The 14,870-nt window shown below is 37.7% G+C and overlaps 1 protein-coding gene across 2 annotated transcripts in view; it reads right to left on the bottom strand.

Moving 5' to 3' along the window:
• The window catches only part of MAPK8 (mitogen-activated protein kinase 8), a 47,526-nt gene that overhangs the window by 16,860 nt on the left and 15,796 nt on the right, over positions 1-14,870 (bottom strand). For both annotated transcript variants that reach the window (XM_084290285.1, XM_084290286.1), the window contains exons 2-5: positions 6,963-7,129; positions 4,238-4,367; positions 2,957-3,015; positions 2,694-2,832 (exon numbers count right to left, since the gene is read on the bottom strand). In XM_084290285.1, coding sequence (XP_084146411.1) covers positions 2,694-2,832; positions 2,957-3,015; positions 4,238-4,367; positions 6,963-7,084 — 450 coding nt within the window. In that variant the 5' untranslated portion in view covers positions 7,085-7,129. The remainder of the gene's footprint in view (positions 1-2,693; positions 2,833-2,956; positions 3,016-4,237; positions 4,368-6,962; positions 7,130-14,870) is intronic.

Here is a 14,870-nt window from a genome sequence, read left to right as displayed (position 1 = left end):
GTGAAGGGCTTCCATAATTAGGCACCTTTGTTAAGTGCTCAAAATTAGGCACAATACAACATTTCAGAGCCTCGATGCAAGCCTAATGAGACTCTCTGTGTCCTTCAGCAACTCAGCGAGGCATGACCCTGCAATTCTGATTATTCATCCTCCCCAGCCTGCAAAATATAAATGAATGTGTACTTGTAGCTTGCTGGAGACTCCACCTCTGGATGTTTTGAACACCATAGTGTTCATCAAAGCCAACGTAAAGCTACAGTCAAGTCTTTATCAGGGTAAAACGTTATCCACTTCTGTGAAAGCTAAATATGTCCCCTGCAACTTCTAGTTGAAACAGTCCAAAATTCTTTGTGTTTGATGTCTGCCTTGTTCCATGCCTCTAGTCTGCTATGAAAAAATACTGCACTTATTTCTATGGCAGATAGTATCCAGTGCTACAGGCACATGGAGAACGTCGGAGTTTCAGTCATTTGGCAGGCTTTGAAACAGTTGCTGAGATACTGAGATTATCACAGCTATGTTAGAAGACGAACAACCAAGTTAAAATCTGTGTGAAACTAACAACAGCAAAAAACGCTTCCAGTTTTAGAGGACACTACAGAAACACACTAGATTACTAACCAGAATGCTTCAATGGCAGCCACGGTAGTGTGGACTATGTTTGAGGAATAACAACTTTCACAGACTCATAGAACGGCTTGGGTTGGAAGGGACCTTAAAGATCATCTAGTTCCAACCCCAAACAAGGTTGTTTCAACAAGGTAGTTACCTTTAGACATTCAGGACAGTGCTACAAAAAGCCCAGAAGAGTGGTATAAGGAGTTACTATTTCAGCCACATGTGCCATATGAAAGATGTCTCTTTTCAAGCATGTCCTTCTTGCCTTCTGAGGTTTCGTTTAACTTGTTGCACAGAAAGAATTTTGATGCATTGCACCTCTAAGTATAAAGGTGTGACATGCACAGCAGGTAAATAGTTCAAACATTTTTGCTTGAACACACTGAATCTTCTAACGAAGTCTGAGAACAAGCTACCATGAAGACATGCAAAGTGAAATGTTTCTGCCCATGTCCTTCAAAAGCATTCATGCATACTGTTTACATAGCAATTGTATCTATAGACAATCTCACTGGAACATTATCTTTAAATTTTGTACTGCTGCACAACATGAAGCACTCCAAAAATTTCACCCATATTTACAGCAGCAAAAATTGTATCCTCAAAACTGTCTTTATTTCTACCTAACAACTACTTCTTTTCCATAAATATACAGACATTTCCATTTATTCCTGGTATCCACAGGCTCAGTGTTTTGATTCCTACTTTATAGGAGCACAAAATGCTTACAGCAATTTAAGTGTTAGAAACTTCCTCCTGCCTGCACTACGATCCTTAGGAAGAGACACTTACACTTCCCACCCTAGCATGGCTATATGCACGTGCAGACCAGGAAGTGCAGGGTTCAACACACGGGTGATGCCTCTGCCTACCTTTCTTCCCCCCAGCTCTTTCAAACACAGCTGTCCCAGGGCAGATTGTATGCATGAAGGAAGCCTTCACCTTCCCACCCTGAGCTGTTTACTAGAATGAGGCAGTAGATGAGTACTGGAGCTAGCTGAGCAAAAGGAAACAGTGTTCCGCCATTCAAATTTTATTTGTTATTCAAACAGTCTCAGTTCTCGAGTGAAAAACACCAGACTGAAAAGGAGTGTCATTCTGCCAGTTCAAGCTTGCATGCCATTCAAGGATGAGATGGACTACTGAACTGTGCAAGCACCACTGCATAGTAATAATGCCTGTTGCAGCATTCAGAATTGCTGTTCAGGATTTACTTTGCTGCATACATCATCCTTAAGGGAGACTACATAGTACTGACTGAAAGTATTATGCATGAATAACCTTAATTATTTCTTCTGCATCATTTCAGGGATGAAAGCTTTTAAAAATTCTCCCTATAAAAACATTACAATGAAGAACATAACACTGTAAAAATACAAGCTTACAGATTCCCAGAATAATATAAACTATATTTGAAAAGTTATAGCTAGACAATCTCAAGCAATCTTTTCACTACACACAAATGTATATAAGACATTTAACTTGAATAGGCAACCTTAAATTCAGAATGTCCTGACCGTTTGACGTTTGTCCTGACCATTTCAAATCATTAGAAAAGTAGTTGTCATTTTTGCCTGTAGGCAACCTGAACGAATGCTTTGTGACACACAGGTGTATGTAAGTTCCACTCACAAGTCTTTATCACCATTTGTTCATTTAGAGAATTCAGATACTCATTTGTTACTCTGCTAGTAAAAGAGCTGAAATAAATTGGGCAGTTCTTTCAAAAGATGGAATTTCAGGTTTGGTTACCAAAAGAGTAAAGGCAAAATTGCTTTCAGATACTCTTTCCTGCAATAATATAGACAGAACATGATACAGAATTTGAGGTGATGTAACTCATTGATAAAATCTTTATTTGTACAGATTGTTATCAAATCCAGGAAAAACATTCAAAAGGTTCATTCCAGAATTGCAGTGAAACAAAGTAAGCTTAATTTCCTTTCAGCTTTCTCTCTGTGTCTATGGCAAACTATGGTGACCTCTGTGCACCCATTTCTGATTTTTTTTTCTAGCTCCTTTAAATACACAAGGCAAAATGAGGTGTATAAAAGAAACACAGGAAGTTCACTTACCCTATGTATAATTCCAGCTGAGTGAAGATGTTTGATACCACACAGCATTTGATAAAGAAGATAGGACATTCGTTCATGGTCCAGCTCCATCTGAATCACTTGGCAGAGATTTGCGTCCATGAGCTCCATTACTATGTAGCTTATAAAGAAAAAAAAAAGAACAATCAAATAATGCTGTCATTTTATTGTATTCTTTCAATGTTTATTTTCCGATGTTAATATTTGTAAAGTTAATTCACAGCTTTAGATCAAATCAGACTTACACGTCTTGAAATTCTTCCAGGGATTTTTGCGGTGTGAACACATTCAGTAGGCCGATTATCTGTAGGAAGAGGGAGACGAAGTATAATCACACCACAGCAACAGCAAAGTTGCAAATCAACATTTCAAAACTGATACCCAGCATCCTGATGCAATCCTTCTGGTATTTATTCATTGAAGCTCCAGATGCTCAGTGGCTCAACCAGGACTAACACACTGTAATAGATGCTAATGATTTTATCAGAAGTGTTTTTCCTCCACAAATCACATAATCTAAAGATATGTTGTGTGCATTAACAAGATGATCTCCAAAGCTTAAAACCTCAAGTTAGTCAGTCTTCTTATGCTCCCTACTTTAAGTTTGAAGAGAACTCATTAAGACTATTATTATGTAGGAGGAAAAATAAAATGAAATACTGACAAATACTACCAAAGAGATATCACTTTGCCATATGCAGAGGTGAACCAACAAATTAATCCTGAGACAAAACCAGATCATTGGAGCTGTTTTATGACATTTTTCCAGTTGCTAAGAATGGATGGGATATGCAGTAACAGGCCAAGATACTATTCATCAAGAGTCATGCAGGCTTACAATAGCTAATGATCATATAAATCATGCTACTGGGTAGAACTTCCTTCAGAGAATCCACTTACAAACCACACGTCTTAAAACAAATACAAAATTTTCTCAAGTAGCTAAAAGAGTAAGTCCTCCATGAGTTTCTCCTTGCCTAAAAGCCAGGGGGAATTTTAACTTGCTGAAGGGGATTAAGAGGGAAGGTGAGGAAGATGGCACACAACTGCCTCTGAAGGAAGAAAATGGCCAATACCATCCTTCTGTAGTCCAGCTTTGATAATTTTGCAGCTTATTCTCTCCCCATGTTTGTAATCCGCTCTATTCTACAGCTTCACAAACATCAGAAAGTTCCTGCTGTCACAACTAGGATTCCTAACTTGTTCATGCACCACAAAAAAGTAAAACCAAAATATATTGCTGGCTTTTTCCTCCTACTTGTTTAGCAGCAGAAACAGCTGTCTTTAAAAAGTAGCAATGTAACACTGCCTCCTTTCTTGAGTTTGAAGAAGAATTTAAAATTGTGCAGGTATTAACACCAGCCTGCACCAACTTTTCTGTAAGATCCTTTTGTACTTTTCATGAAGAAACAACCCCGTTCTGAAAACCACTATAATCTACAAACAATGACATCCTCTGAGTCATCTTTACAAAGAATAACCTTCTAGGTAATTCTTTAACATTTAAAGCAGGACACTCCACTTACATTTTTGTGATTAACGCACTTCATAAGAACAAGCTCTCTGTAGGCTCTTTTAGCATGGGTTTGGTTCTGAAATGGTCGGCTTAGCTTCTTGATTGCAACATTTCTTTCAAGGATGGCATCATAAGCTGCACTGTAATTAAAAATAACATTATTACATCTCAGTGTCAAGGTCCTTTAAGCTGTGGCAGTTCTCACTTTTCCAGATACCATTTACCATGTCTGCAGATATACCAAACTTCCAATATTATTCAGATTCAGGGTGTGCAACAACAAGGTGCTCTTGTATACTGAGAAATTCAAGATTTAGAAAGGTTTTCCCAGCTTCATAGTCCTAACACAAGACAATCTCCACAAAAAAAAAAAAAAAAAAGTAGGATTTCTGCTTCCTAGAATATCTGACTAAAGGTATTGAGTTCTTGTCACTCACTGGCACTGGAAAACAGACTGCCTAAATATGATTGAAAACATTTCAAATGCAAAAAAAAACCACACATCACTTTTATATAATCTCCATGCTGAAAGGTAGGAAGAAGGAGAGAGGAAAAGTAGGTTATACTTGGGTCCCATGCTGTCATTTATTATTCAGTGTGCAGCTGTTTAATATCCTTATGACAATGAGAGTATCGATGTCAAGATAAAGCAAACAAAAAAAAAAATGCTAGGAAGGCCTTAATATCTTGATGTCACCAGCTTGTACTTGATAAAAAGGAAGAATAAAATTTTGTTTGCAGACAGATGCCAAGACTGCCATATGATTCAGTTACACAGGCTGTTTAACTGATGAAGATTGTTACCGGGGACAACTCCCATATATATCACATTTCCACGACAGGAAGGCAGGGATTTTGTTTCCTGTAAGATGTAATACAGCAGCTGACTACTGTGCAGACTCAGGAAATATTTGTCAGCTACTAAAAAAGCTTCAGCAGGGAAAATACCATTTTATTGTCTCTTATCAAGAACAGCGTACAAACCTAATGGAGAACATCCGCCAGTAAATGGTCAGCATTTACTGAATACAACTAAAAATATGTTGTCTGTATAGTGTGTAGGCTTGAATGATTTATTTTTTTTTTTTAATCATAAAAACCTCTAATTGATAGGGGGAAAAGAGAAAAAACAGGAAAAACACATACTGATAACTTTCTTTGGTTTACCTTTTCCACTACCTGGAATTTCCCCCACCTACCCCCAAGAAAAGGAATATCTTCTGAAAGAGAAGCAAAGAGGTGATCAGGAATGAATGTCAAACTTCTGCATCCTCAATTTATAGCTGTAGCAGCTTTAGAGTCTGTTTCACTGTTAGATATGGTTGAGCCTTTAGGCTATCTCCTTCATATTCCTCCAAATCAAGTTTCATCAGTTAAAACAAAAACAAATCACAAGAATTACACCCCATCTCCTCGACACATGGGCAAGATTTAACCACATGAGTGCTCCAGTCTGTTTCAGGGTAATCAAGAGTGGTTTAACTAAAACAGCTTCATTTACCACTAGCAGTAATTACAGAATGATGCTAGAGTAATTACATGGTCAGTTTTTGAATCTCAGCTCTGGGAAGGGTAGTAAATTTGGAAAACAGGAGGTAACATGACTGGGAATCAGAAGAGAAGTGGTAACATCTAAAGCTTTTGCAGTCTTTTCTGTAGCAACTAAACAGACTCCAGCCAAAAATCTGCCTCATTATATTAACACACACGTGTACAAAATTCAGATTATTATTTCTGTTGCTGCTACTTATAGACCAAAGAATCTTACTGTGAGAAGTTATCACTTCAAAAACAGCTCTTTCTAGGTTAGTGGCCTTCAAGTTTGCATTTGCACTAAGAAAACACTGTTTTATTATTATGCCAGCTAAAACACAAATATGAATTAAAAACACAAATGAACCACACATTCTCTAAACACTGATAACAAGATCAAGGCAGTAAAAAGGTTAAAGGGAAAATTGTTTGAGAGGATTATGCTTTTTCCTATCCTTCTCTTCCTTGACATTTTTTCTGTATTTTTATATCACTTGTTACTATCTTAAAGTCACAATAAATTGGCAAGTCTGCAAATTGCTATGCTATCTATACCTTATCCTTGATTGTTCAAAAAAAAGTCTCAAGAGTCTTAAACCAACATTTACCTTTGGGGTAATTTTGCTGCACAGGAAACAGTGCCTAAAGCAGCTAGTTGTCACCAACTATTCAGGCAGTCAGACACTCTTCAGTCCAGGGCTTTCATTCAACAACTTACATTGTCAAATCATATTTTCCTCAACTTCATTGGGTATTTACATATTACCCTGGAAGTCTGCATCTCAAATGCTTGTTAATTAGTACCAGAGACTAGACAGATTATAAAACTAAGTGAAACAGGCCCCTAACAAACCATTTTGAGAAGTTAAAGCATTTAGAAGCATCAAATATTATATAGAGAGTATTTCTGGCTTTTATTTCACTGTAAGTAAACAGTGTGTTTTAGGATTAGGATTAGTTTCTTTATCCAGGTTTTACCCCATTAATTTATGGGACTCAGCACAGCTGACTGATTTGCACAGAAAAGCATCAGTTCTGGAGCAAAAAGGGACATAGGTCAAAAAGCAAGAGCAAAAGCCATTGTTGAGGAAAAACAGCTAATGCTTACTAACATTGTTTTTCACTTAACGTACAACTGTTAAGACATTGAAAATTCTATTAAGGTAAACTAAAAGTACATTTACACCTTAAAGAAACCTTACCATACTATCCCCTGTGCTCCTGATCCTATTGGTTTCAAGTTTTGATACCGTTTCAACACAGTGAACGTAGAATCTCCAATTTCAACACTGTAGAAATTGTTGTCACGCTTGCTTCTGCTCATGACGGCAACTTAGTTCGATTGCTTCATCCAAATTTTGTTTCTGGCCTGTAAAGAAATAAAATTTTAAAAACTAAGATCTTATAACTGTATGTAATCTGACAAAAGGAAAAATTCCTTATAATATGCAGAAGATGCTTCTCGAAAACGGCCCATATGCGAACCTATGCTGTTTTTAATGTCTGTTACACAAACCTGTTTTAGGTATGTTCCTAAAACAGGAACCTAGAAGGGAAAAAATAAAAGAAAACCAAAATTGAACGATTGGTAGCAAAAATCTGAGATGGCAGTGAACAGAAAATCAAAAATTAGGCTGTGTCATCCACAGAGCTCTACGAGTGCTGCCATGCCTTTTCACAAACATGCTGCAAATGAGCAGGGTTTGGACCAGATGCCCTCCAGAGGTCCCTTCCAACCTAAATTGTTATATGACTCATGCAACAAGAGTGACAAACTATCAAAACATCTTCCAGACATTAAAATCATGAACACATTCTTGGTCTCAACTGCCAGGAGCATCTGTCACTGATGTGGAAACACATACAGTTAATCAAGGACAGAAAAGGAAAACTGGCCTTGTCAGAGACCTCTCATACAAACTTCAATGAAAAAAAATAATAATAAGGGGAAGAGAGAACAAGAGTAGGAAAAATGGATGTATATTTCACACAAAAAAATCCCTTGAATTAAAATAAACAACATCTTAATGTAAATGTCCATAGAAGAAAATATTAAAATTGCACAATTGCTTTTACTGTATCTCTTCTGTCTCTTCCTGCTTCTTCAATGTTAGCTGCACTCGTTTAGTTTTCTCTTCACATGCGCTGTGAGTTGAGTTGTAACAGATGTCTAGTAGAGTCAACCAAGAATTTGTACTAAGAAGTTTCTTCATGAAGATTCTTCAAGAACAATAGCATGCTGTCTTCTTTGTTACTAACATATGCAACGTTTTCCCATTATCATCCCATTATCATCATTTATCAGCCCCAGACAGTGACAGATTCTTTGCTTCCACACGTCATTATACTACACAATTGTTACATTTTAAACAAGCTTTGAAAATGCGGATAGCACATATATGGCCTTCACAGATAATCACAAAGGTCCTACAAGGCTAATGCTTGCAGAATTTCAAAGCTCTCCAAATTCCTCTTTCAACTGGCTAATCTACATTCATTTCAGATATGTAAGTGCAATAAAAACACTTTGAAATTCTAAAAAAGAACACGTTTTAACTATTTAACATACTATAAATTAAAAAAAAATATTAGCCATCTCAAAAAAAAAGAAGTCCATGAAAGAAGCCCTTTTTCCTAAATACTGTTAAAGTTGAGTCCCAGTCACAAAAACTTAAGAAATACCAAAGCAGTTTGCATCAGTTATAGCAGGTATCACTAAAGGCTTCCTTCTCCAGTTGATAGGGAAGGCTTATTTGGACAGGAACTGCTGCTAGGGACAAGAAAAGCTGGATGCAAGCTGGGATTCCAGAGTGTGAAGACTAGGTCTATGTGAATGATGCTGGTTTACTGCAAGGAGCTAAAAGGCCTGATTTCTTAGCAACAAACAACACCATCCCCACCTCTTACTTCCCTATCCCTTTTATTACTGCTTTTTCAGACTCTGATGCTTTCTCAGCACTTTCTTCACAAATGTACTCACACATTCCCAAAGCTTTGGCAAAAAGATGCCCAATAAATATATAATGACAAAAAATGAAGAGAGAAAATCCGTTGTGGAAGGTATGAAATCAGCCAGGCAAATTTCTGAAAATCACAAAACAAGGAATAAAGACAGTCCTTCATATGATCTTACATCTGTTCTTTGTCAGCTGAGAAAACAAAACAAACCAAAAAAAACCAAAACATTGAGTTTGTCCACTGAAACTGTATTAAGATGCAGCAACATTGAAAAAATGTAGGATTAGCTGGAACAGCTTAGTAGAGCTCTGCTATTTGGTATCAGCATCAAGATAATGAAAGTTTAATACTTCACTTTGGATAATTCCTCTAAAATGAATGCAGAAAGGGCTGTTCCTTTCCATTTGGAGTTTTCAGATGAACGCTGACAACTTACCACCTAAATGTCAATATTTAGAGTAGTTAAAGCCAGGTATGCAGTTTAATTCCAACTTGGTAAACTTCACAGGATCAAAGGGTCAAACAAACCGAGTACAGGTTAAGAACGGACCTTGAGGTACATCATTCTCTTAGAAAATAATTCCTCTATATTAACAGATTTTACATGTATACAGTACATGGTACTATAACCAAGCAAATTTCACTGCCTTAGAACTTTGCCATTTGCTATATGTTCAATCAATATGCTTACCAGTATGCACTGGGAAACTTGCATTTACTAACGATTTTATAATTGCAAGTAGTGTTTTAGTGTGTAGCAGCATACAAAAGGAATCCTAATTTATTCTTGTTACGGTTAAAAAAAAAAATAAAAATGCACTGTTTCTGGAGCAATGTTTTCACTCCTTTCTGAACACATTAGCATCGCAGCCACTGAGATAATTCCTACAGCCCATTACTCTATCCTTCTCTGCTCCAGAGATAAAAGCAAAAATAATCATTCATACACTAAATATATGCTTCCTAATTGACAAGCCTGCATTCTGGATTATTACAGTAACTATGCTAGTCCTAAAAAAAGCAGTTTGTGCAAAGTTTTTGCATGTAATTATCTCTTTCACTTTATCTAATGCCTTTGCCACATACAGGAGGACACCTAGAAGCTCTCAGCTCTCATCACCACCCCCTGAACCCTACAGTTTTCTCCCAGAGCAAAGCTGCCAAGGAATACAGGGACTCTACCTCCTGGCCAGAGAGAAAGCACTAGGAATATTTTTCTAGAATCACAGAACCACAGAATGGTTTGGGTTGGAAGGGGCCTGAAAGATCATCTAATTCCAACACCCCTGCCATGGGCATGAACATATTATCATAGCTTCTGCCCATATTTGCCAAAATATTTGGCTAATAGATGGCTCCAGCCAGGACTACAGCATGCACAAGCAAACCAGGTGCCAGTCCGCCATCTCACTCAGTCTAGGTTTAATCTCAATTCTTTACAGTCTTTGGTTTTGCCATTTCCCCTCTTGGCTGCACATGATGAATTGAAAGCTCACGTCTCTCAAACAACTGTTTCCTCCTTCATCTGCCTTTGCAGATCTGCCTACAGAGAAAACCAGACAGAACCTAAAGAAGGTTTTCAAGTCTCAGAGTACGTACAAGACGTTTTTACTCCCCAAGTTTCAAATCAGTTAAAGCCAAAATTTATTTTCACTGTCCTGCCTAAATAAAGAAACATCTAAGACACTGACTTTACTGATTGATAACATACAAACTCAAATATTTTAAAATGTGTTTAAGTAGCTACTTAAAACTTTTAAAAGAGAACAAATTCCAATATATTCCTAATGCAGAATACTGTAGATACACTGTATTATCATTCAGGGCAATTGAGACTTACAGTTAAAACAAACAAACAAACAACTGCTAAACTTCCTAGTACCAAGAGTTATTACATTATTTTCTTAATTCCACACTAATTATAAACTGTTGTTAATGGTGTAATTTTAATGGTTTACTTTAAAAAGAAAAAATAAACAAAGTGTTTTAGGGGCATAATTCAGTGGCACTCAGATATAATTAAATGTGCCTCTACCCTGTTGAAAAAAAATCAACCAACTGATGTCAGTCACGACACTTAAAACTTGAAATGTAAAAAAAAAAACAAAAAAAAAAAAAAGAAAAAAAAAAGGTAAAGAACAGAATAAGAAATGTATGGGAAAAGCATAAACTTCTAGAAAAGCACTGTGAGGTTGGGGCTTCATAGGCTTCCTCTGCAACTGGAGTCTTTAATATGTTAAATAAAGAGCCATACATCTCATCTGAAGAACATGAACAACCTAAAATGTACCTTATCCTTCTACTGATTGCCAAAAAACTACAACAGCTCTGGGTATTTACTTTGTAAGGGATCTAATGTATCTGGACCACACCTCAAACACTCCGCTGCTACCTTGGCCCATATACCACCAGCCTATGAAGTTCAAATGTTTCTCAGCCCACTATCTGGCAGTATTTCCGAGACCTAGAAAATGGCCTGAGAGTAAGACTGAGGAGAAGGGTTTTGCAATTGAGATCACTGCTTTTGCAGGACCTATTTACAAGAGGCAGTGAGTAAAACCAAACAGCCCTGCTCTTACACAGCAAAGCCAACTAAACACGTCCTGTACTTTCAGTAAAACCCTATTTCAGGGAAGCGATTGCTTCCTGAATAAAAATCTAAAGGATTCCTGAGAAACTTCAAGTCAGGATGCCACGCACAAGCAAAAGCAGTCAAAGCACAGAAGAAAACAAATACTCTACTAGATATAATTGGGCATTTTTTACATTTCAAAATATATCTGCATACAGCAGCTCTGGAGCCACATTTCAAGTTACTGTTAGATTTGTGAATACGAATACATGTAGTAACTTGTAACCCAAAGTGCGGCAAAGAAAGAAAAAGTCTACTGTGGAGTAAGATCCTGCTGTTTACTCTAACCCATCACTCACTAGAGTATACACAGTCAGCACAGCTGAAAACACGAGAAGGATGAAGACACCAAACAGTTTAGCTGAACACATGCATTAGCCTGTTGCCCAGTTAACCTAGTAACAAGCCTGAAAAAATCCTCAGGTAGCAAACCATATGCTCAAGCACTTGCAACCACAACCATTGCAGTGTATGGAGAGCTACTGGGGGATGTAAATCCTTAGGGATTTACATCCTTAGGGATTTACATCCTGTTACCTCCCTACCTGGGAGGTAACAGGATGTAAATCCCTAAGGATGTAAAGGATGTACCTGGGAGGTAACAGCTTCCTCAGCCTGAATCAGACCTAACATCCACCTCCTCTGTGCTCTCCACCTCCATGTCTCATAACTTCTACAGCTCTGTCCATCAGCCATGGAGGATTTATGCCTCCCAGTTTAGTAAGCAAACTTACTTTTACTCTGTGCTTGGCTCCCCCTGAGCTCAGACTCCTTCATGCCCCCTGGCCACTCACCTTGCTCTGAAGGCAACCTCAGGAAGCACCTGGTACTGCCCAGCTCTGCAAATACAGCTCCAAGAACAAAGCCAAAAGGCTTCAGTCTTTCCCATCCACTAATTTACTGGTGACTAGTCTTATGAAGTCTAGCTTCAAAGATCCACAACACCAAAAGTTTCAGTCTTAAAATATTAAAGTGAGTCTAAATGCAGAAACTGGCAGACTTTCAAGATTCTTACACAATGCATCCCTGCACCATCTTTCATTAAAACATGATTAAGCTATATCAGATAAGCTTGCCTGCCTGAAATTTGACATTTTGTTCCACTTTCTAGCAATTTTACAGAAGCACATATGGGAAGAAAGGCAGGATGCAGATTCCAGATTTCTATTATTAATGAGGGAACTAATAATAAATTTGTTCCATTAACTGTGAACTTGCCAGAACACTATCGCTGTCAGCAGGGAAAGAATCCTGCAAAACACTTCAGTTTCATCTCACAAGTAACTATTGTGCTTTTCCTTGAAAATATCCTGCCTCAGCCAATTTCAGTATGTGGCAACCCAAAATTACTCAAGGTAAGGATATTCCACAGCTGAACTATAAGACATTACAGGGTATGTTTTGATATATTAATTTCATAACTCTTCAGATTACCGTAGGTAGCATTTACTCAAGAAAGCACAGCAAAAAAGCTGGAAGTAGAAATAACACTATGCCCATACAGGAAAAGTCCCATGGAGGACCCTCAAGACTGTGCATTGTCATTTGCTTGATTCCCTAGCAGAAACCAGAATTCATTCTTCTTGTAGGAGACTGAAGATAGTCAACAATTTCTGTTCATCGCTTCTGTTACACTGCCTGCTGAAGCATAAGTTGCATAACCCTATGAAAGTAAATACTATGGCTAACTTTAAGAAGTACGGACATTTATAAAAATGTTTCATTGACACCCCATTCTCCTCCTCCCCCACAAATGCTAATACTGACAACCAAGATTAACCAACATTCTTCACTCAGCTTTAATTGAAGCATATTGAAAACAGCAGTAAGATGTCAAAATAAAAGAGAGCATGCACAGCAATGTTTATATGTGAATACACAAACTTCTGCCATTTACTTCTGTTTAAAGAAAGGCATGTACCTTGGCATTTCTCAACCACTGATCTATATAAACTTGCTGACTTCAAGATCTCTTTAATAAAACATACTGCTGTATTTGAATACTGATATCAAACTTCATGTGTCGGACAGAAAGCATCCCATTTATTAGTCAGGACACAGAACAGCATACGGATAGTGTATGTTAAAACGTATTTCCAGTATAGCCCAAATATGTCACACAAACAGAGGATTTGGGGATGAAAGGGTGGGGTGGGAAAGAGAGGTAATCCTATGCTCCCACGGCTTTTGCTTAAAAAGTCTCACTGCAGGTGCATTAAAAACCTTAATAATGGCCAGAGGGACTTAGATATAAACAAAATCCCACAATGCAAAATTATATAAACATAGGAGCATATTCAACAGATCTGCCTATGAGAACGCATAAATTGGCTTCTATAGAAGGCAGAGAGAGAGGACACAATGCTCATGCCAGGCCCCACTTTATCTGATGCTTTTTAAAGCTACGATCTATATACCACAGGGCAGTGCTATAAAGGGGCCTCCAGCGTAACAGTGCTAACTCTGCACAGCACACTTCCATGCTGTAAATTAAATTTATGTGTTCAAAGCAGAGCTGGCATCAGCTGCGGTTTATGGCTATGCGGAGCTCATGGTACCAACAAGGTTATCAGACCTGGGCCTATTATCCAGTCGTTAAGGCTGGATTTCGGCGATGTAACATTTTAGTTATCTGTATCCCTGAGTTAACCGCAGCAACTTTATATATCTGCAATTAGAATTTAATCTGAAAACTGTGTGCTTTCAGCTAGACATCTGAGTATTTCCATTCAGTGCCACACCATCATCAAATAATATTTTCTTGGCTATCGTACTTGCTAGCCTTCCTGTCAACTAGATGCCAACTCTTGCTTTTTTAATCAGACATCACTTTAAAAACAACACGTGTGTAATAGACTTCCATCACGCAGTGACCTGAATACATGCATTCCAGGCATACAGAGGAAAAGAAACGGAACAGGTTTTATGGAAGAAAGAATCTCTCAGTTTATGTAAGAGCATGAAATATTTTATGACCTCTTCTGCACTTTTCTCTCAGCAGAGATAGTAACAGCTAACAGGAAAGCTTCAAAGGTTGCCTTATAAACTGACAAAAAGCATACATTTTAGAGATGTTGCTTCCTCTGAGACAGGGAAATGGAACCCAAGAGATAATTTTCCTACTGGGGACAAATAAATAGACTGAATATTGTCAGTTTAAAGAGTGGAGATATACAGCTGTACGCTCTGTTCAGCTAAGACTCTAAGACTGCTTGTTAATTCCTGTTTTATACCTCTGCTAGACAACACAAAATGAAAATCCAGGATTCATCCCATGCTGCATTTGGCTGCACAGGCTACTGCACACAATGCCTTATTCTCAGTATCCTCTTATGAAAGAAATTGTGTGTATTCATTTAGTTCCTGCTCTGGTGAAGGAGTATGGCTGAAAGGATATTTTCATACCCCAATACCTTGAAATATAATAAAATACCTGAAATGAGAAAAATCATAGAAAAGAACAACCATCATTAGTTACAAGCTTTGTCTGGAATCAGACTTCGTTTTCACATTTCACATT

This window comes from Netta rufina (genome assembly GCF_964035555.1).
Source record: "Netta rufina genome assembly, chromosome: 7".
In the NCBI taxonomy this organism is placed as follows: Eukaryota; Metazoa; Chordata; class Aves; order Anseriformes; family Anatidae; genus Netta; species Netta rufina.
This window is presented reverse-complemented; position numbering and strand designations above follow the sequence as displayed.